General features: G+C 39.0%; 1 protein-coding gene across 1 annotated transcript in view; it reads right to left on the bottom strand.

The window, feature by feature from the left end:
- TNKS2 (tankyrase 2) overlaps positions 1–16,328 on the bottom strand; it is a 30,328-nt gene extending 14,000 nt beyond the window's left edge. Inside the window, exons 1-13 of the mRNA XM_027717808.2 lie at positions 16,040–16,328; positions 9,791–10,015; positions 8,730–8,825; positions 7,769–7,805; positions 7,393–7,468; positions 5,988–6,082; positions 5,400–5,466; positions 3,841–4,027; positions 2,807–2,928; positions 2,234–2,325; positions 2,074–2,152; positions 1,383–1,554; positions 677–756 (exon numbers count right to left, since the gene is read on the bottom strand). Coding sequence (XP_027573609.1) covers positions 677–756; positions 1,383–1,554; positions 2,074–2,152; positions 2,234–2,325; positions 2,807–2,928; positions 3,841–4,027; positions 5,400–5,466; positions 5,988–6,082; positions 7,393–7,468; positions 7,769–7,805; positions 8,730–8,825; positions 9,791–10,015; positions 16,040–16,247 — 1,536 coding nt within the window. The 5' untranslated portion in view covers positions 16,248–16,328. The remainder of the gene's footprint in view (positions 1–676; positions 757–1,382; positions 1,555–2,073; positions 2,153–2,233; positions 2,326–2,806; positions 2,929–3,840; positions 4,028–5,399; positions 5,467–5,987; positions 6,083–7,392; positions 7,469–7,768; positions 7,806–8,729; positions 8,826–9,790; positions 10,016–16,039) is intronic.
- Between the last annotated feature and the right edge of the window lie 11,042 nt (positions 16,329–27,370).

Below are 27,370 nucleotides of genomic sequence, written 5' to 3'. Positions count from 1 at the left end.
TAGGACAGGGATCACGACTCTCAAGCAGTCAGTGAAGGGCTGTTTGATTGCCTGCTTCGAGAAATTATAGACTGAGATATAATTCTGTGCTAGTTTTGGCTGGGGTGGAGTAAATTTTGTTCACAGTGGCTGCTTTGGGGCTGTTTTGGATTTGTGCTGAACACAGGGTTGATAATAAAGAGATGTTGTTATTGCTGAGCAGGCCTTGCACAGAGCCAAGGCCTTTTTGTGCTGCCACACTGGTGAGGAGGCTGGGGGTGCATGGGAGGTTGGGCGGAGACACAGCTGGGACAAGTGACCCAAACTGACCAAAGGGATATTCCAGACCATACGGCATCACACTCAGTAGCAGAATAAGGAGGAAGGGGGGACATTTGGAGTGATAGTGTTTGTGTTCCCAGTATGGGGCTCTACTCTCCTGGAGATGGCTGAAGACCCGCCTCCCCAGGGGAAGCAGAGAATTAATTCCTTTGCTTGTGTGTGCAGCTTTTGCTTTCCCTATTAAACTGTCTTTATCTCAACCCACAAGTTTTCCAGCTTTTCCAATTGCCTTTCCAATTATCTCCCTGATCCCACAGGTGGGGGAGTAAGCGAGCAGCTGTGTGGGGCTTGGCTGCTGGCTGGGGTTAAAGCGTGACAAATTCCCTCCTATTTTTAAGGACAGGTTTAAGCTTACTTTTACAGTATCCACATCTCCAGCCTTTGCAGCCTCCAGCAACTGTCGATCTGCATCAGAATTACCTAATGGGATCCCTTCTGCAAAATAAATGAGGTTGCATGACAGGTAAGTGTAGACAGTTGAAGGGATTTGTTAAGATAGGAAATCATTTGAGTTTTTTTAGGGAAATCCTTGAAATAAAGTTAACCAATTATAGACAGGTTTTGTCTTTGTTCACTAGCTACAACTATAGCTTGACAGAGCTAATACTGTTTGCAAAGTTGTCTTTAGCAACATGCTTCCTATCTGTTTTGAAGTACTGTGGAACCATTCTTATTTCAGTTTCAGAATTAGACTATATCAAGTTTACCTATATGTATAATGTCCAAACCTTACTCTTGAAAATCCTTGTACACTGTTGCCTCTGCTCACAGATGCAAAGGAGACAATTTTGCTTTAGAAATTAATTTTCAAAATTCCCCACACACTATGTCAGGATTTTTCTAAAATTATTTCAGGTGGCCATGCCATGAACATTCCGAGCATCTCTGACAATCTAGAGAGCAAATGATATTGTTAACTAGGGAATGCAACTCCACAACCCAGTACTGCCTCTTGAAGAACACACTTTTTTTTTTACTTGTCTTAACTCTTATTTCTTGACAGCACTTGAAATGGCAAGTAAAACAAAGCACTACAGCAGATCTTGAATTAATCAGCATACCCTGTAGCAGCTGCTGCACGCTTTCAGTCCCCATCTGTAAGGCTGTAAAGCCCTGCAGAGACACGATGGAAGGATCACATCCAGAACTCAGCAGCAACCTGCATGTCTGAAGATGACCACAATGTGCTGCTCTATGAAGAGAGGTCTGGCCAAGATTATCTAATGCATTAACCTAAATATAACGCAGATAAGAGATACCACCATCAAAATTTAGCATTAAAGATGTTTTCATTGCTGACTGGGAGCACTTCACAAGTATTCATCTTACTTTAATTAAAAGAACATATTTAGCATATATCCAAAGGTCATTGTAATTTTTATTGCACAAAGTTCATGTAAAATCTACCTGTCACATAGTTCAGTCTAGCTTCTCGCTGTTCATATATATTCCCTACTTTTTTTCCTTACACATTTCATTATTACTGCTGGACAATGAAGCACTGAATAAGACATTCAAAAAATTTTCCATTCACACAGAGAACTATAACTGCATTTCAAACATTCATTTAAAACAATGATCCATTTGTAAGGCTGTACTGATGGATTGATGGCCTATATCTGAATTGTATAAATCTAGAACCTTCCAAAATTTATTATTTTAGAAAAGCCTGTCTACTTGGCTGTCCATTCTCATAGCATGAAAACCCATATAGTAAACAAATGTCAACAAAAACCCCTGTGATACTCATACCTTAGCTTCATGTTTCACAACTACTTCAACAACATCATTATGAGCCTTTTCTGATGCCACATGCAGCGGAGTCAAGAAGCTTTAAAAAAAAAAAGGAATAATTCAAAATGTATTTTGCAAAATCTTCTAAACTTAGGAGTATTCATTTGAAACCACTCACTCTTTTGTTTTTTCATTGATGTTGGCTCCTTTCCTCAGCAGAAGTTCACATACTTGTTTCCTCTTAGGATATGGAGATGCAGCAGCACAGTGCTGTGAACATTAAAAAATTCAGGATTAACAACTAGCTAGCAATATAAAGGCTTTATTGCTTGCTGATCAGCTGGCAGTTAAGAGCTAGTGGTGTACAAAGTCAACAGAAAAAAAGCCCCAAAACATGCAGAAGCTTATTAATTTGGAAGATTCCAAATGGGCTTTTGGATTTACTCTGGTATGTTCCAGAGCTCCCTCTCCAATAATTGCTGGAAACCATCAAGCTTTACAAACAAAGCTAACACACATAGCTTGCTGTTGCTTAAAATGAGATTGTTCTACAAAAAAGTAATTCAGACAACCTAAAAACGTAATTTAGGTTAAAGTTAAGTTCAAAAACAAAATATTAATCAGTGTTATTTGTTTAACTAGGCACTGGATATTCCAGGTTGGTCTGAATGACACTCTTTGGCACCGAGATTTTTATTTCTAAACTATACTACAATATAAGCAAAATCATTAATAAATCCTGAAATATTACCAGTGCTGTCTCATGTGTCTGAGGATGCTTGAAGTTCACTGTTTCCAAAGACAGATGTTTCTTTATACGAGCTACATCTGACTCTCTTGCAGCCTGTAGTAGGGAGTGACCTTTGAATTCATCTTTAAAAACAAATAAATACATAGCAGAAGGTTATGAGGTTGGCTTGAGATGGATCAAGAGAATTGTTTCTTTCAGTTAGACAAAACTATTCATTTTATTCAGCACACCACGGTACAGACATTTTCAGCTCTGACTCAAGCCTTTACATCACTTGACAGAACTTGTTAGTTAAGTCAAAACACCGTATGAATTTTGCTTTGTTTCTAAACCAAAGCCAGAGATACCCAAACTGGCTGAACAAGATCTATTTCACTCACCACTTTATAGGTTCTACTGTTCACATATGTACCAATTCAAGCATATATAAATCTCTACTTCTGACCTATCGTTGGAAAACCATTTTTAAATGCTAACATGAAGTCTAATGTAGTATTTACCAACAATTTCTGTACATATTCCAGAAAGTTATTGTTTGACCACTCAAGGACAGAATTTGAGGTCACTCTTTGCAACTCCTTTAGTTTGCTGGACAAAAATCAATGCCTCTCATCAACTTCTTTGAACTTTCAGTGTTTGTGGCATACTGAAATATATTCAGCATTCTAAACAGTTATGATTTTTCTTTTCTTCAAACAAAACACTGTGGAATAAAAATGAGTATTTCAACAGGTATGGAAAATGACAGCATATTGGCAAGGTTGTGAGGGAAAGTGTGTATTCTGGGAAGAAAAGCTACAAAACCCATCACAACCACATGACTGTAAAACTGACAGTAAAATTATTTTAAATGCCTACATTCAGAAAATCTAGCAATCTCAAATTATAAACAGTGAAATGTACTGCTCAGTGTTGCACAATGGCTTGGAAAGTGTAAGCATTTTCCAAATCTGATTTCTGGCAGGTCACTGTCTAGGGAAGCTAAATACACATCACAAGCTATAACTATAGAACTGATCTCACTTTATACTCACATGCTAATCGTTCTTTTAATTGGGGTGTTGGAGCCAAATCAATGGTGCTTTTGTTGTGACAGTTCAACAGTGTTGGGTCAGCACCATAACTTAACAAAAGAGAACATACTTCCACCCTGTTCTTAGAAGCTGCTTCATGCAGAGGGGTGAATTGCCACAGATCCATTGCATTCACACATGCTCCATGCTTGAAAGGGGTAAAAAAAGATGCAACATCAAAACCAGATCGTTAGAAAAGACAAGGTTATTAGTTTTAATACAGTAGACTGTTAAAATAAAAGTCAATGCTTATATGCAAACTGTTTCCAAGACACTCATTTTCAATCTATCACATTTAAGTACAAGGTTCTGCAAGTAATGGTCTTGGATGATTAATGTACGTGGAATTCTTCTCCAGTAACATTTTGATTGCACCTCGAGTTCAGTCTGTAATCAAGTCTAATAGGACATGCTTTTTCCCATTGCTTCTATTAAAGCTGTATGGCTTTGCAAAAAGTAATTCAAGATTCTCTGGAGGAGAAATCCAACACGGAATACAACTCTAGCTTAACAGTTAAGACACACAGTAGTGTATAGCCAAAAGTTCATTTATGGATTTTTTTGGGTCTAGTACCACCATTGCAAAAATTCACTTTACAATTGGCCTCTGAAGTAACAAAATCATGACTATTTATACTTACTACAATACATGCTTATTTTAAGAATTTTTTTTACTTAATTTTTTGCTAAAAAAATAGAAAGACACATGGAATTAGTGGGGGGCTTAGTCATCCAGGATGGAAAAAGGGCTATTCCCTGAGCATCCAAATGTCTGAAGTTATCTAACAGAACACCCTCAGCTGTTATAATGATCAGGATTTGCTGTGGCAGCTGAGAAGAGACATAGTTCAAAAATCCCTTGGTGGAAAACGCAGATTATTTTGCAGGCCACATCTTCAAGCCACTAGTTTCATGTGCTTCATACTTATCTTCAAGATTAACATAATCCAGATAAACCACTTTAGTTACAGGAGTTCACTTATGTTAGGAAAATTGACATGTTTCTATTTCTTTTTGGGGTGAAGGCTACAATTCAGGGCCAGAACTGATGTTATAAAATTAATTTCCTCAAGAGACTGAACACTCTTTAATTTTAAAACATTTACTATTTTTACTAGGTTTTTTTAAACATCTCTTATTACTCTGCCTTCTGAAATATTCCTCTACCATCAAATTCAAAATATCACTCAGTTTTTAGGGTTTTCTTTTGGTGGAATTGTTTGGGTAAGGGTAGAAAGGTTGAGATAAGCAGTACTTATCTCAACTGTACTTCCTGGTACAAAAACATTCAACTCTGGAGCAGAGAGAGTTAAAAACAGAAAGCACATTTATAAAGAAAAAGCTTCCTTGCAAGCAGAAGATTCTGTAGCTCCAGCTTAATAATCACTAACATGTAAAGCAAAAGCTATCTATTGGGAAGTTTTGTAAATCTAAGTACCAAAAAAATATGTAACTTGTATTAGTCTATTATAAACCGTTCTTATTTAATAATATTCGACTTCATCTCTTCAGAGACCAACCTTTACTAGAAGCTCTGTTACTTCATAATGACCATAGGAACAGGCATTGTGAAGTGGTACCAGATCTCTATACAGAAGAAAAATGAGAAGGATGATTATTCTAGTACACATATTTCAATTCCAAATGCATCTATAACATTGCGAACAGTACTATGCTGCACTTTGAACATTTTACAAAAATAAGATGAGAGATGATCAGATGAAGCTGAGGGGAAATAGGAAGCTGGAGAAGAAACCAGAAAATCCCATCAGCATTTATCAGAACAAACACCTAAAATTATCAGAAGATGAGAAATGAATTGCATTGTCTCACTGCAGATGAGCTGGTTTCACTCCGACTTGAAACCCTAAGCAGGAAGAACTATCTGCAGGGAATGTTCAGGAATGACCGTAATTATATCTTTTTTTTAATATCTCCTTGCTTGAAAACTAATCAAGTTGCATTTTTGTCATAACGGAAAGGTTAAAGATGACAGAACAGCCTCAAGTTGGAAATTTTTCCTGGTTAAAACAGCATTATTGTTCTTTACTTCATCTCCTTTCTTAACAAATTCTGTTAATTCTGAACAAAAGAAAAAAGGAATGTACCCTTTATCCTTGGCATGTACGTCAGCCCCGTGCTGCAGTAAGAGCTGTACTATTTTTACACGGTTATACCCAGCTGCTAAATGTAATGGAGTAGACTGAAATGAAAGAAGGTAGAAGTAATCAGTAACACAAAATCAAGGGTTGATTTTATTCTTTTTTTTCAAAACTTGTTAATAGTACTAAACACTGAAGTCTTTAAAGATTTACAAGGTAAAAAAACCCCCAAAAACAGAGTGCTTGAATCAGATATTTGATAACTATGTTCATTGTTTACTGACTACTCTAGTCAACATAAACACAAATCCTGAATTTACTCCATCACTAATACATTTGGGCAACTAAGGTCCTCTGAAAGGATTTTTGAGTCCTACAGTCCATTTTTGTTTTTTAGCCTACCCTAACTAGAAACACTTTGCTGGCACAAACTATGTCCCTTGTGAAAGGGGAAGTAAGGGGGCCATTAGAATCAATAAATTATGAAGATATCTCCCTGCCAATCAATAAAGTAAGTTTAGAAATTATCAACAGAAATTGTTATCCAAATCTGGGAATGCAGTAAGTTAGTGGGATGTGGGGGAAACTTAATCTTCTCTTCCAAACTCTCACCCTCTACAGAGCAGACAGATAACTGCTCTGTAATCATTTCTAGCGAATGCATCCAAGCATTCTCAGCAGCAGCACTAAGGGCACAGTTACAATTTAGTGAGGAGAAATCTTATCCTGTACATTTAGATACCCATCTGCTGAACTAGGTTGGTACAGTTCCTAGAGGATGAGTCTCATAATTAGAAGACAAGAAAACAGAGACGCATCAATGTTTTGGAGATCCCAATATCTCACCACAAAGCCTCAAAAAGGGAAAGTAATTAGATCAAAACTTAGGTGAATGAATACACATACCTAATAACAACAACAAGGATGCCAAAAACTGATACTCAATAATCTGAACCTTCCACAGGCTAGGGGCTGAACCCAGAAGATTCAAAATTTTTCAGAATGGAGATTTTGAACATTTGTATGTTATTTCTTTACCAATACTTACAGTGATGAACAGCTCACTTGCCTAGGGTGCATGGCAAATAAGGAGCCTGTATCTCTCTGACAGCAATAAGAACCTATGGAATGGCCCTGTTTCTTTATCACTGCAGATATGAAAGTCAAGTCAAAGTTTCAACTGAAAAGGTGTTTGCTTATTGTTCCTAGATAGAAATACCTACACAGTTAAGATTAAAAAACAAACAAACAAAAAATCACCTGGCCGCTAGAGAGGTGGAATCTTATTTTCCCACATAGAGTGAAGAAAATAGACAGATTTCATGTTTAACATTTTTAAAATCTGGTCAAACAATGACTGTGAAACGTGTAAGAGAGAACTAATTTTAAATCAGGTTTTAAACAAAAATACCTTTCTGCCATCACTTGCATGACAGTTAACATTTAAAGGTGTAAGAAGAGACATCATCTTTTCCTCATTCCCACTCCTGAAAAACAAGATATGAAATGGGCAGAAATATTTTTATCTTATTTGTTAGTAGCTTATTCTGGTTTTATATTTTACATTGCTATAATGTTCAGCAGATTTTAAGCAATACATTCACCTCTGTATTGTCAGCATTAAAGGGAAAACAAAAATGCATTTACACAACTATTTTGGTAGTTTTATTCACAGAAAACAGCCAAAGCTTAGCATCTAGATGGAATGACAGCTCAAAAGACAACATATACATTAATTGCACACAATTTTGAAAATATAATTCCAGATATCTTCCAAACCTACATACCTGGCACTTTCTAAGAGTTCATCTTTCTTGTATTCACCTAGAAGACAAAAGGGCTTTCTTCAGCAATCAAACAAATATCTATATATGTGAAATTCACTACTTATCCTCCTCTTCTAAAATTTTAGAGAACACAAGTACTAGCAGTACGTAAAAGCACACCTTTCAGTACTTAAAGGATGCTCACAGAAAATAGGAAGAGTGATTTTTTACTGTAGTGGGTTGACCCTGGCTGGACAGCATGTGCCCACCAAGCTGCTCCATCACTCTTCTTCCCAGCCGGACCGGGGAGTTTGGGTCAGCTGGCCTACTTGTGCCCCTACCAGGATCTTGCCCTTGACTGGGCATGGGGAGGGTGGTGTGTCAGCACTGCCCAGCAGTAGCCAAAACACTGATGTGTTATCAATGCCTTTCTAGCTACCAATGCAAAGCACAACACTGTGAGGGCTGCTATGGGGAACTGTACTTCTTCTCAGCCAGACCCAATACATTTACACAGGCAGACAATGACAGACAAGGGGAAATGTTTTTAAACTAAAATAGGAGAGATTTAGACTAGATGTTAGAAGGAAATTCTTTACTCAGAGGGTAGTAAGATACAGGAACAGGTTGCCCAGAGAAGCTGGGGATGCCTTGTCTCTGGAAGTGTTTAAGGCCATGCTGGATGGGGCTCTGGGCAACCTGGTCTAGTGGATGTCCCTGCCCATGGCAGGGGGGTTGGAACTAGATGATCTTTAAGGTCCCTTTCAACCCAAACCATCTGAGAGTTCATTACTGAACTAGCACAACAAACTATCCAGAACACATGCCATGACTGAGATGATGAAGGCCATAAGGGAATTTCTATTTAGAATTATAAACCAGGGAGAAGTTAGAGTAGCATCAAAAAGACAAACCCCAAACTACTGTATTATATTAGTTCAACTGTTATTAGTCATAAAGTAATTTAAAGATTATCACTTACCAGTCAGCACTGCCTTTGCAGACGGGTCTGCTAAATCCAAAGCTGTTCTTCCATCTGTGTTCCGGATGGTTGGTTCAGCACCGTGCTGCAACAATACTACAAAAATGCCAAAGTTTTCCATGAGAAAACAATTCTACAAGACAAGGCTTATGAGATATATCATTACTGTAAGCTGCAAGCAACAAAAAAAAAAAAAATCCAGTTCCTGATCCTAACTTCCTCTCTCAGATTTTTAATGTCAGATTTCCCTAATGTCATCTGCGAACAGTTTATCCAGTGAAACATGTCTACACACATTTTATGAGAAAAAAGCAGAGCAGAAAGGGAACGACGACAGACTGGCAAGAGGCAATCTCAGCTGAAAGCTTATGACACACTACAAAAAACCAGTGGTAAATTCCATCATCTCCAGAGCATGCTGATCCAAATCCATAAGCGACTGTGCCCTAAACTGTATGCAGCAGTGACAGGCCGTGCATCTTGCACTCATACTCAGGCCAAACAGGCAATGTTATATATACAACTCTCTCTGGCTGTGCTCCTTAAAGCAAAGAAGAGCCAACCACATAATCAAAAAATGTTTCTTGACCACATATCTTAACTTTCTACCTCTTCCTTAAGAAGTTCTTCACAGAAACTGTGTAGGCAAAACAAGTGGTCAATATAACTGAAGTTTAGCTCCATCTTAACCAATTTAACACAGCTGCTACATATAGACAGAATGAATCCATTATTAAAATCAGTTTTTTTCTTTCCACTGCACTGTGAGCAGCAGCAGAAGGCAGCATAAGAGTCTAAGCTGAAATAGAACAAAATTTAGCTCCATCACATCACTCTGTAGCTCTTTCTCCATGATGTCAATGTGAACCTTCATAGATCAGCAAATATCAAAAACAGTGATACGTAATAAGTGACATATGAACTTATGTTTACAAAAGATTTTTAGTTTTAACCCTTATACTAGCCATAGCTTCACAGAATAAAAATGGTCTTTAAAAGGTTCTGGATTTTTCACAGTGAAAACAAATGAGTCAGTCACAGGAAGAGTGGGAGAAAATTACCAATGCAGACATCTGTCTTGCCCTTAATGGCAGCTTCATGAAGAGGAGTGTAATTCCAATTATCCCGAGCGTTAGGATCTGCACCATGCCGCAAGAGAAGATTGACGACTTCAGCATGACCAAAAGAGCAAGCATTGTGAAGAGGAATAAGGCCTCCATCATCTCGGGCATGGACATTGGCACCACTCTGAAGCAAATATTCAACTACATCCTTCCGACCAAAACCTTGAAGAGGAAAAGGGAGAAAAGGTGTCAGGATGGGGTAAGAAAATTCTATGTCCACATGTACAGATTGAAACAACAAACTTAAATGACAGAAACCACTCTAAATAACAACCACAACTGGCACTGTTTACTAAAGGAGCATTGGCACACTAAGGCTGTTTTTGAAACCCCTAAAAATTAGATTAAAATCAGTAGAAAAATAATAGTCAAGATTACTGGAACAATGAATAGGGCTCCCACAAGTCAACAGTTTCCTGAAAATGTAACAAAAAGAACAGAACAGTGACAACAAAACCTATTTTTTAGTCACTTCATATGGCTATTCAACTGAACAATATTTTATGTGATACTCTGCCAAATCACAGCCAGTCTGTGTATGGACCAATGGATGAGCCCTGGGAACAGTAAGGATGAGACTGGCTTCAAGCCAATGCATGTAGTGTCCAAGGTGGAAGTGTTTAAAGCCAGGCTGGATGGGGACCTTAGCAGCCTGGTCTAGTGACTGACATCCCTGTCCAGGGCAGAGAGGTTGAAACTACATGATCTTCAAGGTCCTTTCCAACCCAAAAAATTCTATGATTCTATTTACAATTCATATTCTAAGCTTTTAAAAAAATATCCATATAACAGGAAAAGTATTTCACAGAATAAAGTTTCTTGTTTTTTAAAAGAAGCAAGTAGGCAGCACTACTCTCAGGTTAAGACTAGAAGCATGGCTATTTGCTTTCTAAGGAATAATTAACTTGAAGTGTACACAGATTCCATCTTTGAAATAATCACTTAAGAAAGCCCTTAGGGACATAAGAAGTTTAACTGACACCATTCTAAATTGAAGAAATTTATTACGAGAGTATGCACAACCATAACTTAAACATATTCATACTCTCTATTTTCAGTGATGTCTAAAATTATTATAAATATTTGATCTTGACTGAAGAACAAAAATGCTCTTATACATTCTCAGGCACTTTTTTACAAGCCTGTTATTCAAGTTAGTGGACAGCAAAAAATATACCCACTGGTACATCTGGGCTTAGAAATATATCATAAATAAGGTAATTGCTCTTATAAAACATTTCTATAGCTACTATTTTTCAGTTTCAGCTGAATCCTGCATGCTTTTTTTAATGGCAAATAAACTAGGACAACAAGCTGTATCTTGTTTGCTCCAGTATCTCAACAGGAGGCCAGAAAGCCTTAGGATTTCTGCTTGTAGCCATTATGCCCATCTGGTTATGTTTCAAAGACCACTGCCTACAGAAATCCCTCAAAGGTTCCATGAGTGTCTCTGTGGGTCTCAGGGATTATTATGGCAGTAAGAACCATATTTTGGTATGTACCACTCTTCTGTCAAGTACCTGCTGGGAAACAACCCATGTGTGCAGGACTTGATCTTCCTTGCTTTAAGTATCTGACTTAGAAACTGTTTGCCTAAAAAGATCAAGACCTGGATGGGGATGAAGTTTGGGCTTTTCCCTCAGACAGAATAACCACACAGTTGCCAACACCACTGATACTCAGGTTGTAGCAAATTTAAACTTTGCTACAAATCATCCATGGAATGTCAGCAGATAGGTGTTAAGTCCCTGCAACCATAACCTAAAAATGATGTATTTTCCTGATAACAACACAGTGTTTCAGTGACAAAGCCACCAAAGCATACGAGAAGTGACATTTCAGTTACAACTGAACTTTTAGTTTTAGCTTAGTTGTGACTCAACCTTTTCATAGCATGTTCTTCACTAAAACTGACTTCAGTAAATCCCTCTCTTGGAGCAAGAGGCACTTTCACCATCTGAAGCTCACAGAAAAACCCAACTGCTATTATTAAACAATTTCTGGATCCTACTTGATAAGAGAAGATCTTGTAGACATATCTGTCAAAGAGAAAGAGGCCAGAAAAAGTATTCAGAAAAGCCTTAGTTAAATTCTAACTTTTCTCCTCTTCCCTCAAAAGTCTGGTAAGGAACCACATTCACCACGAATTTGTCATTATTATAAAAATCAGTTTATGTGAAACATTTTAATCCCAGAACGAACTTCAAGGTGGTTTCAAGTAAAAGTCACAAGGCTATACCGGTGATGTGCTTCAATTTTTCAAAATACAATACTAATAACACAAATCTTAGCTTAATAGCACTTTGCCTATGACAGAATCACAGACTGTACAGCAAAATCACTTTTGAGTCTCAACATGACACCTACCCACCTTGCCTGTCCTAAGAGAGAATGGGAGCTCAGCTCACTTGGGATAAGAACTGGATCAGACATGTGGTCCATGCAAAACCCATTTATCTGCACTGGCACAGTAAGCCATATTCACTGCACATGCATGCATATTTCTGCTGCTGCTGCAAAAAAATCAATACCTGTACATATACCCACGCACCCATATTGTCTATATACTAAATTATACACAGTGTATTTCTCATTCTTAAATACATTTAGCTTTCCTACCTAGGTATTATAAATACTAGGTATTATAAATATATAAAAATACTAGGTATTATAAATAACAGTATTTATAAATACCTATTAGGTATTATAAACACTGTTATTTTTTTAATGTGTCCTGATTTTTTTCTTACCACTTCAAGCCTTTAAAACTTCTGCTTCTACTTTGAATGCATACTCAAAATTTACTAAATTCTTCGAGAATCTACACAAATGAGACTTTTGCAAGCACCAGAGTTCTGCAAACACATCATCAAAGCTGTTATTTGATGACAGACGGCTTGGTATTTTCTTCTTTGAGTACCAAAAAAACGTTTTCCAGGACTGCTGCAATATGTTAGAAAAGCCTCTGATCAAATTCTCCATCCCAAATTTACACATCTGGTAGCTAAGCCACTCATTCTTATATACAAGGCATTCCTATCCCTCAGAGTGTTTTTGAAGGTAAAAGGCCAACCTTAGCAGGAATCAACTCCATAACTGAAAACCAGCTGTAGTGAACCTCATAACAGGCATAGAGAATTCACTCAGATCCCTCTATTTAGTACAGAGGTTCAATCAGATACAGCTCCTGAGCAGCCTGCAGCTTCTCTCTGTGCAAAGCCTGCATCCATTCAGAAAATGCCTCCAGTACAGCAACACCCCCCAACTACCTGTATCTAATTTAGTGTTGAGATGGGCTCACTTGCATCACACCAATTTTTGTAACTTCTCTCCAGCACCGAGTGCACCGCAGGGATTCCTTACTTCCTTGTGGAAGTATCCGTACAAGAGGGCACCATATATGGAAGGAGAACTATTTTCTCATCACATTCTAAAGGATGCATGCGTACAGAGGAAATGACCAAACTGCACAATGGCCTCTCCTCGTGTTGTTTTCACCAAGACTGGAAAGCAGGGAGTGCCTTCGCTGACACAGGGCAGGCAGCCACTACCTCCTGCATTAGTTCCTCTTTGCCATTAGTCAGCTGCTGCAAAAACTATTTCAAACCACACCATTGTGATTTTTAAGGGCTGGGGATTTTCTTTGGCTCTTGAGCTTTTATACAAAGACCACCGAAGTGGGATCATAGCTTGCAACTGTGCAAGGTAACTGTCTTATCATCATGAACATTTGGATTTTTTTGTTGCAAAGGAGGGCTGGCTACTCAGGACCTCCAGCTGACACTCTTCTACCATCTGTGACAACCGAACACCTCACTGCACTTGCTCCCTGACCAGCTACAAATTTTTAGCTGACAATTCTCGATTATAAACCATAATAGAAATGTGTAACTGTATATAATTAAAAATTTATTTATTTACAGTCACTATGTGCCACAATTGACATTCAGCTAATACTGAGGAGATGAAAAGGTAGCAGAAAGAAGTGAGCTTCAATGCTTCTCCCCTACCCTGAGCATTCATATTTTTGATGAATTTCAGATTGCAGGAATGGCATTTTGGTACTTGCCAAGTCCCTGAAGCCTTGTGATACTTTGAAGTTTGACACATACTGTGGTGAAAAAGACTGGCTCGAGCAAGTATATGCAGGTTATAGTGGGAAAGGATGGAGCCCATTTTATTGTGAAGGGAGTGGGCTCCTGACTGAATCTTCAGTACAACTTAACACACACACAGTTGTGTACTACAAAATCTGAAGAGCAACCTTCCCCAAAGCCCAATATGCATTATCTCTGATAATGACACATGCCCAGGGAGAGCTTGTAGTGTTTTTTTTTAATATACTTTATTTTAAAATTCACCTTTACAAAATGACACATGGAAAAAGAGGACTTAGTTTTATTTTTTTTTTTAAATTGCTCGGTAAAATCTGTGAAAAGTCTTAAAAAAATAGAACCCAAGTCCAGACCCCAGAATGCCACTCTAGAAAAGGAAAAAAAGGCAATACAAAACCTATCAGTGTATTTCAACCCCATCTCTTCCATATAAGAAGTCTCAAAACTGAAAGAAACTAGTCAGAAAAGTTTTGTAATGTATTTTCTAAGAACACCAAGCCAATTAGTATAAACAAAGCAGGAATACAACAGATTTTTGCTTTCACTTCCTCCAATGGAATTCCTTTAGAGGCAGAAGACAAAGGAAGTTAGTATTACTCCGATTGTGAGTAATGGGGTAAAGGCAAAGCAAAACAAAACCAGTAACTCCCAAGTTCGAGAGTTACTTAAGTCCACCTTTCACATGGAGTCCATTGCAGGTGGGCTGACAACAGTGGAGTTCGACCTGAGGCAGTAAAGAGTGTTAAATCCAGAAATGATGCAAATATTTTATACCACATGTTAACCAGAAACTTTCAGCATCTCGTACAGTCTGGTGAGAGGAGGAATTAATTTCTCTCTATCAGGTCTGGAGAACACTTAAGCATGGCAATGGTGTTACTCATTTACACACCAACATTAGAAGTCGAACAACTACGCGAACTTATTGCTGTGCATTTTTTCAAACAAAAATCTTTCTGTAGATCAGGAGTTCTTTAAAGTCAAGACGGATCACTCCTGTTCAGAGAGATAAACTAGGTCACTATACTGAATGAGAAACATCTTAGGTACCCAAACGAAGCTCAAACCAACCAAAACCAACCAACCAAAACCCCTCGATTCTCCAAAAGGCTCTAAAACATACACATTTGTTTAGAAGTTCAGAGTCAATTAGTGAACAGGCAGGACTGCTGCATATAAAAGAATAGCTGCAAAATTGTTTTCCTCTGACAGGATATTTTAAGTTGTCTCCTGGGCTCTCTTATTGATCAAGTTTCTTAAATTTATGAAATGCTGCTGCCCTAAGAAGGCTTTCAAAAACTTAGACCTCTTAGGTCTGAGTCAAGACTACTTAACACAAAAAAAGGACATCTTAAGTAGAAACTTTTTCTAAGACAATTCAGTAAAGAAATGAACATCTTTGTTACTATCCATGCTGCTCAGCCAAAAAGAAGCTGCTGTCTTCTGCAGCCTGCCAGCCTTCGGGTCCTACATCTAAGGCTGTAATCAAATCAAAACCACCAACACAAAAACAAGTTACAGTCAGGTCTTTGTCTGAAAAGGTGGGATACAATCTTCTGGCCTGCTGCCAGAGAAAGCAGTTGTTCTGTGACGTCAGTTGTTTGCGTACTAAAGTCTTGAATTAACAAAGTCCACTTGTTAAAGATAAGAATGCAAAAAGCTTAGAAATGGTGTTATCTGACAGGCACCTTCATGGGTGCTATTCCAAAAACGCGCAGGCCTGCTGAAATCCGCCAGAACTGTACCTGGGACAAGTGTCCCTGTCGGAGCTCACGTGTCACAACATGAACAGAACAAACCCCGCTCCAGATGTTCTTAAGGCCAGCCGAGGTTTGTTTTTTTTAAAAAAAGAGGAAAAAGGGAAAAGGAAATAGACCGAGAGCAGACGCCGCTGCACCGCTCGCAGCCCCCACCGCGTGGGTGACCCCGAGCGGGCCCCGGGGCCGGGCAGAGCCGGGGGGAGGCGATGCTCGGGGCGATGGAGCGCCCGGACCCTCGAGCTCCGCCCGCCCGAGCGGCCCAGGCTGCCGGCGCTGCCCCGCGGCCCGGCCCGGCTCCCCCCGCCCGGTACCTGCGGCGAAGTGCAGCGGGCTGGACTTCCTGCCCGCCGTGTCGCGGCTGTTCACGTTCTCGGGCCGCACCAGCCGCTTAACCCGCTCCACGTCCCCGTTCCTGCAGGCCTCGAACAGCTCCCGGGCCGGCTCGGCCGCGGCCGCCGCGCCGCATCCCGGTGCCTCAGCCAGGGCGGCAGCGCCGCCCGCGCAGCGCCGCCCCGCCATGCCGGGCCGGGCTGGGCCGCCCCCGCAGCCCCCGCACGGCCCCGCACACGCTCCGGGCGGGCGCTGCGCCCGGCGGAGGGATCCGGGCACCGCCGGGTAAGTGCGCAGGCGCGCCCGGCGGGAGCCTCCGCCCACCGTGAGGCCCGTCCCGAGGCCGCTCCCCGGGGATCCGAGCGGCGTTTCCGTGCGTTGGTGCTTGGGGGCCGTGAGGAAGCAGCGTGAAACAGACAACTCACACAGCCTGTCTTTAACCTGCTGCCCTCTCCTTCGTCAGGGATGATGATGATGAGCAAAAAAAGTACAGTACTAGCGATTCGTCCCACATTCGTTCCAAAATGTGCCCGTGCTGCTTACAGTAATTGAATGTAGAGTAGGAGGTGATGACTGTTCAGACTGCATTTTGGTGCTAATAACTTCATGATCCTTGCACAGTTACTTACATAGCAAAGTACTGTGGCTCAAAAGGAAGTTAAGTGATTGCATATTAACCATGGAATGGAAATTATACAATATAAATGATGTAGTTTCCTTTATTCATCTTGAAAAACAGGTATCAGAAAATACTATTAGTTGACTGCCAATTCAAGGTTTTGGAAGACAGTGGAAAGCACCTCCTTCCCTCTAGTAACCCTTGCCAGCTTAATGGAAAAGCCTGACCCTAGATGGGACTGACTAGAAGAGGATTCAGCTGATAATTTTGAAATGTATTTTTCCACTCACGCCATATTAAAATGCTTACTTTTGTAAAAGATAGTTGAATAGGGCCAGTAGCTTCCAGTTCCAAAGGCAGAGATAAGTACCTCCAAACCCAACTGAACTTGCAGACTATTGTTATACTAGGAAAATCAGTGACCTAAGAACATGGAAAGAGATCCAGCACATTTGTACAGTTTAGTCATTTACACTCTGTCAAACATCCTTGTCTCTGAAACAGGGCAGTTACATCCAAATTGCCTCTCCCTGGTTAGTACTACTGCCTAAACTGTGCCCAGGAATTTTTTGGTGGGGGAGACTACTACCCGTCCCAGATCCACACTATGCTATAGTAGGAGATCAAGGTCCAATGCCTGTGTCTGTGTCCTCGCACTGTTTAGTTTGCTGATTTACACATAGCCGCAGTAGCAGTGTGACAGAAGAATGCAGCCAGCACAGGGACAGAAACCATCTGCTTTGACAAACACATGATGCCTTGGTCATGTGTGTTTTCTGTAATCCCACTGGCTTTTCTCTGTGTCTCCGTTTAAATTACAAGCTGTGCTCAGCAGGCAGGAAAAAGTCAGGCTATAGCCGGAGTCCCTCGATCAGCGTTGTCACACATACATAATTCATCCACTGCTTTACATGGGGCCATAATGTTTCAGCATAAACTGTCATCAAATGTGGCTCATAGGCCTGCAGCTGTCCCAGACCTTCCCAACTTCTCCAAAGTATGCGTGAGGAAAGCTTCCCTTTCTACATGTAGGCTCTACAGACTGAAAACAAGACCTGCAATGCTGCCATTTGTATCCTTTATTAGCACCATCAGTTTAGCTGGAAAAAATATACAAGCTTTAGCATTCATAAACTATTGTCCAGGCCTACAGAAGAAGTAGTAAATGCTTTCATTTACTACTTCATTGGTTGCTTTCATTTCAAAACGGATGAAGTATCTAGACTGTGTATCTTAAAGTCTGTGGAAGTGTAAATACCTGTATAAATACAAACACAACCTGCTCCTCAGGTCTTTGAAGTAAGTTTAAAACCGGAACAATTATTTCACTACTTCACCATAAACTCTATCATTGCTTCTTTCCTTGGCTAAAGGAATTATCAAGTGCTAATGAAAAAAAAAGAGTTTGAAAAAGAGTAGGATTATAAAGAGCGTGGTCTAAAATAAACAAACTCCCCATTCTTTCCACATCACTATACCCAAAAGATACTATTATTCTAAATTATCTATGACCTGACTTCCTTTTCCAGTATGTCTTCCTAATAGCTTGAATTTGAAACTGTGGCAGGTATCTGTGAATAGAAACAATTTTAAAAAAATATTATACTGTAAGAGCAGGATTCAATTAGCCTTGAATTCATTGAGTCAAACACTCAGCATATTTTAGGACTGGTGTACTAATAGCTTTCACAGTGATTTTTGAGATTCACATCACATAAAAAATCCCTACTTTTTATTTTATTTATATATTTCTTTATGTTATGAGAAAATAATCTGTAAAATCCAATGTTTTTCTTCCATCTTCTGTACAATAGTATGGTCAGAAAACCATAGCTGAAATACATGCCAAATCCCACCCAATATGTGTGGTAGAGATTTTTCAAGAGGCACCTGTTATCAAGACTACCCGAGAGGCTCAGCCATTAACAGCTTGGAAACATTTGACTGTTATTCCTTTTAGTGTAATTTGTATTATACCAATGGCCTCTACCTTTGCAGTTCATTTATCCTAGTGGAGTAATCTGGCCTAATAGAAAGAAAGTATTTTGGAAGTGTGCTCAGTTTGTTTAGAAACATGCTTGGTTGGTCGCTAGAGGGCAGGAAAGGAAAGGAGAAAAAAAGGGAGGAAAAAAAGCAGAAGAAGAGGAAAAAAATAAGAGGAAAAAATAAAAATAAATAGAAAAAGAATTAGAAAAATAAAGAGAGGGACTGCTGGGTATGGACAGACTGAGGCAGCCTTTAAAAAAAAATTTTCCTTTCTGCTTAGGAGACTGCTGACGGCGAGAGACATTGTCCGTGCCAATCTACAAGGCAGTCCATCAGATTTAGGATTTTCAGCTGTCAGCCACTCATGTCATGAGGATTTCTCAGCTCTTTCTAATTGGTCTCTGCAGTGCTTTGCCTTGCTCTTGGAAGGAAAGTAAAATGCTAGAATTAAATAGAACATTTTAAGAGCTCAGAAATTTAGCTTATTTCAAAAGGAGAATGATTTTAAATTTATTCCATTTGAAGTATTTCCAGATGAGACTTGGGAAAAAAAAAACCCCAAACCAGAGATAACTAACATTGAATATCAGGAAATAATAAAACATTCCTATAAAGATAAGAGTTAATTTTGGAGAGAAGTAAAAGGAATCTATTGTTTGTTACTAAATTTTTACAACTATAAATAGAAACGTTCTCAGTCCAAGATACTTTTTCTAAATTAAAAGAGATGCTGATCAATTTAAGAAATATGAACTCAGAACAAAATCAAAGCAGGCTGTAAGTCACTGAATATGTGTAGCAGTGGATCTTTAAAGAAACTTTCTCCCTTCCCTTTCTTATTCTATACATCAAGTACTTTGGCTATGCATCTTAAACAAGACCTGCCAGTCATCTGTGGTGTATTATATGTGCCAGCTTTGTTTTACCAGCAGATGGGGGTAAAGTGGAATAAATATAAAATGTTGTTCTGGAATAATAAAGGGATTAAAAAAATGAAAGGAGACATGGATATGGTGAAATGTTGAGAGACTGAGCATTGCAGAGAGGAGCAAACACAGAGCCACGTGGTCCCTCTAGGAGATGGGGATACACTGTGAGTTGTTGACGAGGTTTAATGGTGGGTGATTTACTTATCAAAATACTGTACCTGTGTATGCAGCAACCAAGATAATTCATCAGCTTGGTGACCACCTGTGGTGACAGCAGTAAGAGGAGATTCTTTTTAGTGGTAGGGAGAAGCTTGTGATGCTGGCATTAGAAGCACGGATAAGTGTATGAGAGTTCATGGAAACTAGGTTATGCAGAAAAAAAAGGCCTTTAGTCCAGAACCCTTGTGATTTATTTAAAATGATTCCAGTTTTGCTGTCAAAGTCTGCTAGAGAGAAACATGTCTAGAGGGCTTAAAGGGAGCTTTTGTTTGTTTTTCTGTAGTGCCTGGAACATTCCAGGCTGACAGAGAGCTTTTTTAAAAGCATAGATTCCGCACATGCAAAGCAGAATTACATGGGGTGCCAGCATGGGAACATGGCAGAGACCTGGGAAATTTTTATTTGTTATTGGTAAGAAAGCCACAAGCAGCAGAGGAGCAGTAAGGCCAAAGATCAGCATTGTCTAGAGATGCCAGCAGAACAGATTCATTTGTATCTCAAAGAGGTACAATAATATGAAAATGCTAAAAGCAATTAAACACAAATTAGAGTGTCTGTCCAACCATGACATATTCAGCTTTTCTGAAGCCAGTCAAAAGAAAAAAAATTGTGGGCTACTCAGGTTATAATCTGCATAGAACTGACTGAGGTACTAACAGGGAAATAGCAATTCTCTGGAAAAATAATCTTAGAGGGATAACATTTCAGAGGAGCAACAACTAGCAAGAGACTCTCCATGCATTTAAATTGCAGTTCGAGTGACAATTATTTTAACAGATTTCAATATTTGTTTCCTATTCCAATTAAAAGCAAAAAAAAGAAAAAAGGCTGTGTGGAGGTTCCGACATCTTCACAGTTTATCACGGGCATCTAACAGAAGCATCCAAGTCCTCCAAGTAATTAACAAAGCAGACAGGTTTCTCAGTGATGCACTCTTAATTGCCCTCTGAAGCACTGTAACTCTTTCCATTGATGGCATAAGAAGCCTGTACTTTTAATTTCAATACTAAGTTAGTTGTTGCCTACACTATGCAAACACCATACAGAGCAGACAGTGTGAAGGAAAGCAAAGAAGCAACTAAATGCAATGTTTTTTTAGAAAGTGTTAGTCTACTACTCCAAATACTTGCACATAGATTGGCAAATTGTGATGCCACTCTCAAGCTGTTATTTCAGGACAGATCTTTGAGAGGCAATTTCTCAACAATTCAAATGATGGCTTCTTGGAACAGCTAGTTTCACAGTCCAGGGGAAAAAAACCCAAACCCTAGGCTATTCTTGACTTGAGCCTAAGAAACACAGTTACTTTGTTTAAGAACTTGTTTTAGTTTCATCAAGAAGTAATAATTATCAAATCCACTAAATTTCAGTATTTCTAATGGAAGGCTCCTGATGAAAAGTAGCCCATGGCACTGAGAATAGAAACTGAGATGAGAGGAAGGAATTTCATTACAGTGGAATTAAAATCAGATATGAAAACAATAAAATCCTAAGACTTACTGTGAAGAATATATTTATGCATGGTTTTAACTGAGGGACAGAAAGTAGGAAACAAGTTCAAGTGGTTGTCGGAGTCACACTCCAACACACATTGTCACAAATTGTCAGTAAAACCCAATAAAAATAAATAATACTTTTTTTTTCAAAGGCAGATTATGAGACATGAACACAGTTATGTATATATTCTACTAAGCATAAGTTATCATGGAGCTAAACCAACACATGGCAACTAGAAACTTCTTTGGGATGTTTTTTCCAACACCTTATGGTTCACTGTAACCCGTAATACTGTCTCAAGAAGTGGAGAATACATTTTGTGAGGGACATTCTTGGAGAAAAAATGTTTTGTGCTCCATTAAGATAATTCTTATGTTTCTGCAAGCAAGGTTTAAAATCTCCATTCAAAGATATTTCTGCTTGTAAAAGAAAAATCTCATAATACTTAGACATTTACCAAGTAAAAATATTCATTTGCATTCCCATCTGAATGTGGAGTAGGCAGCCACACTGCATATAAGGGACTAAACCTCACTTAAGGGGCATCAGTTTAAGGTATTTGTGCTATGAGTAAATTGAAGATAGAATCTCTTTATCAGACCTCTGAGACAGAAACAAAGCAACACAAAAGCTGCTCATACCTTAAATTTAATGAAGCATTGGGCCTAACAAAACTTAAAAAACCCAGAGTGATCAAAAAGTTCTAAAATAATGGTATGTTTGAACTGTCTTAAGAACAAACTAAATTGCAAAACTGAGTTAAAAGTCATCAATTTAGCTTCATTTTGAGACTCTGCCACATAGGTCTCTATTTTTTATTTATTACCTGACTAAATGTGTTAAGCAATTTTTAAAATTATTTATTAATTGATAGAATGGTATATTGGTAACCTTTGTTTATTGTTAATATTATACACTTAAAGGATGGGAAATATTAGCAAGTAAAGTATTGTTGGTTTCCATCACAGTGACATAAATGCATTGCAATGTAACATTCATTTATGTATGTATAAAGCCTTTTCCTGGATTTTGTATTTTCTAGCAAAAGAGGGAAAATTTTAGGCACTTTATTCAGACGGTTTATTCTAGGATTATTTCTGTGATCCGCTTCTTTCTGTAATTATTACAAACATCTGAGATGTTTCTTCTATATAGTTTATAGAAAGACTTGTATTGATCCATAGAAAACAATTTTCTCATTCATTCCAGAAAAGTACTGGTTTTCTTCTTGCATCAAACATACCTTGATTGTTGAAATGTTGCCTTGTGGTCACTCTCTCAAGATCATGGGTCCACAGAAATGTAATCTTACTGCCTAAAAATAGCAAATCGTAGTGCTTGTATTTCACCTGGGCCTGTGATGAATTTCCATGACATGTGCTCACTGTGTACTGGGACAGCACAGCCAATGCCCAATACCTGATAAATTCCTCTTTAGATGGCAATATTTTTGAGGGCTTAGGGTAATCCTGTGTCATGGGGATTTTAGCTATCTGGGACATACATTTAAAAGTTATCCTTTTTGTATTTTAGGGTGACTGAATCAATTTCTTTATAATTCAAAAATGGGTCCTTTTTACTTTACACAAATGCTAACTATTGCTGCTAAGATGAAGTTACGCAAGATGTCATTTCAACATCAAGGTTACTTGGGGTTAAAACTAAATATATCTCAGGTTCTGTCCTTCTGGAATCCCTCCAGGAGAGTGAATGGTAATCCTTCTCTCTTTCTTTTTCAATTCTTTGCCTCATTTGGCCAGGCCCCTTGGTCTTCAAGAGAAGAAGTACTTAGCTGAAGGAGTCTCCTACCCCACTTCACCTGTAAATGCCCAGTGGGAACCTAACTTACTTTCCAGATCCACCTCATGACTTGAACAATTTCAAGGCTGGAAACAGAACAGCTGAATGGAAGATTAGATTGGTGTGGAGGAGTGGGCACGATTAAGACCTTAAAACCTTAAAGACATCTGAAATGCTATCACTGCATACAATATACAGGCACACAAATAAAGGTCTCACAGGCATCTAACAGTGAAATAGCTTTCTCACAGCAGGTTACTAACTGGTTTTCTTCAGAAGTAATTTAACTAATGATCCTTTCTCTGTTGCCTGGACAGCTCATGCAGCAGAGCTACTTCTGCTTTCTTGATACTGTCCATGCATGGAAACTCTTCAGTGTGGACTAGAATAACCCTTGCAGTGTAGATGATGTAGCACCCAGCTGTTCTTGTGGCCTACTTAGCTTGTAAATGAAACTCCTGTGCAATAGATAAACACTGGACACAAGTTGACCTAATTTGTATTTGTTCCAAGATAAATTACATTCCTTGGAAAAAATACATGGAATGCATGCCAGTTACTAGGGATCTTTAATTGTAGGCAAACAAATTATTTTTATCATTGAAGTTAGTTTGACACAACCAGCCAGGTATTCAGAAGGGTGCAGAGCACTGAAGAACTGATGACAGTGTATAAACAAATGGCTCAGGGATTTTCTTCTCTATACAGGCACTTTGTGACAGTATCTAAAAAAGTCTATTAGGAATATCAGTTTCACATTTTATAGCTAGATTGAGTGATTCAAAAGCAGCCTCTGCTGTAGCAAAGATCTGAGAGGCTGAAGTGCAGACTTATCAGAACAACTGATACACGCCTGTCCTCATTTTATCCAAGATAGAACAATCACAGTAAGTAAACATCAGGAGGTATTACTAATCCTCAAATTTAGTAAAAAAAAATTTAGCAAAACAAACTTGGAATCAAATAAAATAATATTTTTTCTGAGCTATTCTCATTTGGCATCTACTCAGGTAACACAGAGAGGGCAGCTCTGGAAAGTTGGATTCACCTTACAGAGAGTATGATGTAGAAACTGCCCCCTGCATTTAACAGCACAGTAACACCAGCTTCTGGGGGAGAACTGGTTTGCTTTTAGCAGAGACCTCACGGAGTCCTGTAGGTGTAGGCCACCTTGGCTAAAAACTGAATCAGTTATTTTTTCCCCAGGTGGCCCAGTTTTGGTTAGCAAAGTATTGTAATATTTGGAGTAGTCATATTGACTTGCATAGAGGGACCTGCATATGGGAAGTTCAGTAGCATACCTAAATGCTTTGCTAAATGAGCTGCCAGTCCCTTTAGGACTGGAGAAGAATCTGAAGGCTTTGCTTCTGTCCTGGCAGAAGAGAGAGAAATAAATAAATCTTACAATAGATTCCCTTAGCTAACATTCCTCAGTACTGTTTTATTTATCTCTGGACAGATTTATAACGTACTTTGATGCTGAGCTCATAACATTCTTAAAAGGAATATTTAATGTCTCTGAAGAGAAGAAACCTTTTGTGTAAGGAATCAGAGACATTATGCTTCACAATAGTGAGAAATGAAACAAGTATTCATGCTACTTGCATTGCTCAAAAAAGGTGTGGGAAACCATAGTGGTTAAACTGAAACTGTACTAAGGGCTACCCCGAGACCACTCCCTAAAGTAACAACCTTGTCTGTTGGAAGCACAGGCTAAGACATTGTGTGAGCTGGTCCCTCACAATGCTGAGACTCCAGCACCTGGAGCCACTGAGGCTGCAGGCAACTTGTGAGGCAGCAGGATGGATGGAAGATGGACAGGGAGCACAACACTACTGTACATACAGCTGTCTTGTCTTTTTTATGGAGGTAATTACCCAGTTGGGATGGTAGAAGAGTTCACTGTAGGAATGGAAGGAGTTAATTTAAGAGTGAAGGATGAGTTAAGTAGAAGCAGATGTGCTGCAAAGTGATATTTGAACCACCCAAATAGTTCTATCAGCAAAATGGAGTAGTCATGACCTTATTATTATTACTCTAATCAGAAATGTGTGAACTCCAAGCTATGCTCCCACACAGGTCAAGCTCATAGTGTTACTTTAGATAGAGATCTGTATGTATGGACAGAAGTCAGCTTGGCACAACACTGAAACTCATCCTTTAGGAAAGAAGCCTAAGGGACTGGATTTTACCTTTAGTTACTGATCTACTTCAGAAATACACTTTGTCTTCACGAGGAAACAAGGAGTCCAAGATTGTCTGTTTGTATTTTGAAATTCCCTGGTTACCCATTTTTTTAATTTCTAAGTTACACTTTGTCCAAATACTTTAGTCAGAGGATTTAGTGAGTTATTTTTTTTTAGGCAAACTGCCAGTGTCCTCTTTTAAACCACTGCTTCTGCTTTAGCTGATGCCAGCACAAATGTGAAGGCTTAGGTGACTTCATACTCTCTGGACAGGGCTTCCAAACTTAAAAGTATGTCAAAGCTTTATATAGCCCCTCTGTATCTATATTGGGAGGAGCTGTGTGAAGCAGATAGGTACGTAGTCATTGCGAGTACTGGCAAATTCTGCTGCTTTTTTTACTTTTGATGCCAAGCACTGATAAATCTTGGAACACAGCTGCTGCCATTTGGAAACCCTGCCTTCTATCTGTTGTTCAGGGAAAAAGAAGTTGAGTGAAGAGAAACCACCATAAACATCATGTGCATTATGTGTCAAAAAGTTTCAAACCAGAAATTTTAAAATCAGTGAAAGACTTTGGTTTTTCAGGCCAAAATGGTGCTTTTGTTATGCTAAGTACTGCCTTAGAAATATGGCTAACAAATTACCTTGTAATTCTACAAAACCAGGCTATTTTGTACCTTGCAAAACACTGAGGCACTTAAAGTTACTAAATGAAACCATTAGCATAAATATTAACCAAAAATCCAAAACAATAAAAACCTGCATATAAAAGAAGTTTAAAAATTGTTGAGATTTTGGAAGGGAGGTAGATATTTTCACTAGTGAGTGACAATGATCTGCACTTTGAGGCTTCTTAATAGGAAAACTTATATTGCTTCTCTTGTAGGAAAAAGTATGTTTGGGAAAAAAAAACAACAAACCAAACCCAAACAATAAGAAGAGAAAGACATTCCATGATTTCTTAGTATCTTGACTAGTGTTCATTTCACATTCTGCCTTTCAATTCAGGGGTCTCTAAACAGCTTATTAACTAGCAATTTTACTGTCAGCTATTGGAAGGCTTTGAATGATCAAGTGATTAACAAGGGGAAATATGACAGAGGTAAGAGAATTGAGTTTTCTGTCTGAAGCTTAGCTTGGGCCAGTTGTATTGTGCTGTGTGCAAACAACAACTCGACATGGGCATTGACATTCTAGGCTAAATTCAGAAGGAATTCAAAGCAAGGCCACAGTGACCTGCAGGGATTTATTTTATCCTTTGCTATGTGCCTTTTACTACCTTATATCACTCTCCCAAGTTTATTTATATGAAATTAACATCCTCCTATTTTTAAGTTACTTCTGAATATGGCGTAGAGCCCTCCCTTTAAAAGATACATTAATAGTTGTGCATTTGTGCTGCCAAATCGGCACGTGTTTGCAGCAGATCCATTGACATGCTAACCTTGCTTTTGCACCTGGTGTGTTAGCATATGGTAGGACTAATAGCACTGTTACAGTGAGGCACTGCTCTGGAGCTCACCTTTTAAGATGCCTCTCAGCTGCAACTGAGACCATGTCTGGTCTTAGTCATTTTTCAGGACAAAGGAGTTCATCTGAAGTCCTGCTGTGTCTGCAGCAAACCTCTGACATGACCCAAAATGAATTAGGACTCACTGAATCAATTCTTGACTGTCTTTGTTAGCTACACATGAGAGGAGGCAAGGGTGGATCTGATCCCTTCCCATGGTGTCTTCTGGGCAAGAAGGGCAGATTGAGCCTCCTGGTGTATTCCCTCCCGTTACCTGCCTTACCTCAGTTGAGTGATGAGTTTTCCAATGTGGAGAGTTTGTTGTGCAGACACGTGAGCTCAGCCTTGAGGCTGGCACACAGCAGCTAGACACTCTTGTGACTAGCACAGCTCCTCTAACTGCAGGGACAAAAAAAAAAAGGAGAGAGGAAGAGGAATGGGATGTCAGGAAAAAATGTGCCTCTTAAAATGTCACACACCATTTTAGCTGTCACCTTTTCCTAACATCTGTGTTGCATCACCTGAGGCACACGGCAAAGGAAACAGAGCAAAGGAAGGGTACTGG

The sequence above is a fragment of the Pipra filicauda genome, unplaced genomic scaffold (assembly GCF_003945595.2).
Source record: "Pipra filicauda isolate LSUMZ 115617 unplaced genomic scaffold, ASM394559v2 scaffold190_size1978887_pilon, whole genome shotgun sequence".
Taxonomy (NCBI): Eukaryota; Metazoa; Chordata; class Aves; order Passeriformes; family Pipridae; genus Pipra; species Pipra filicauda.
This window is presented reverse-complemented; position numbering and strand designations above follow the sequence as displayed.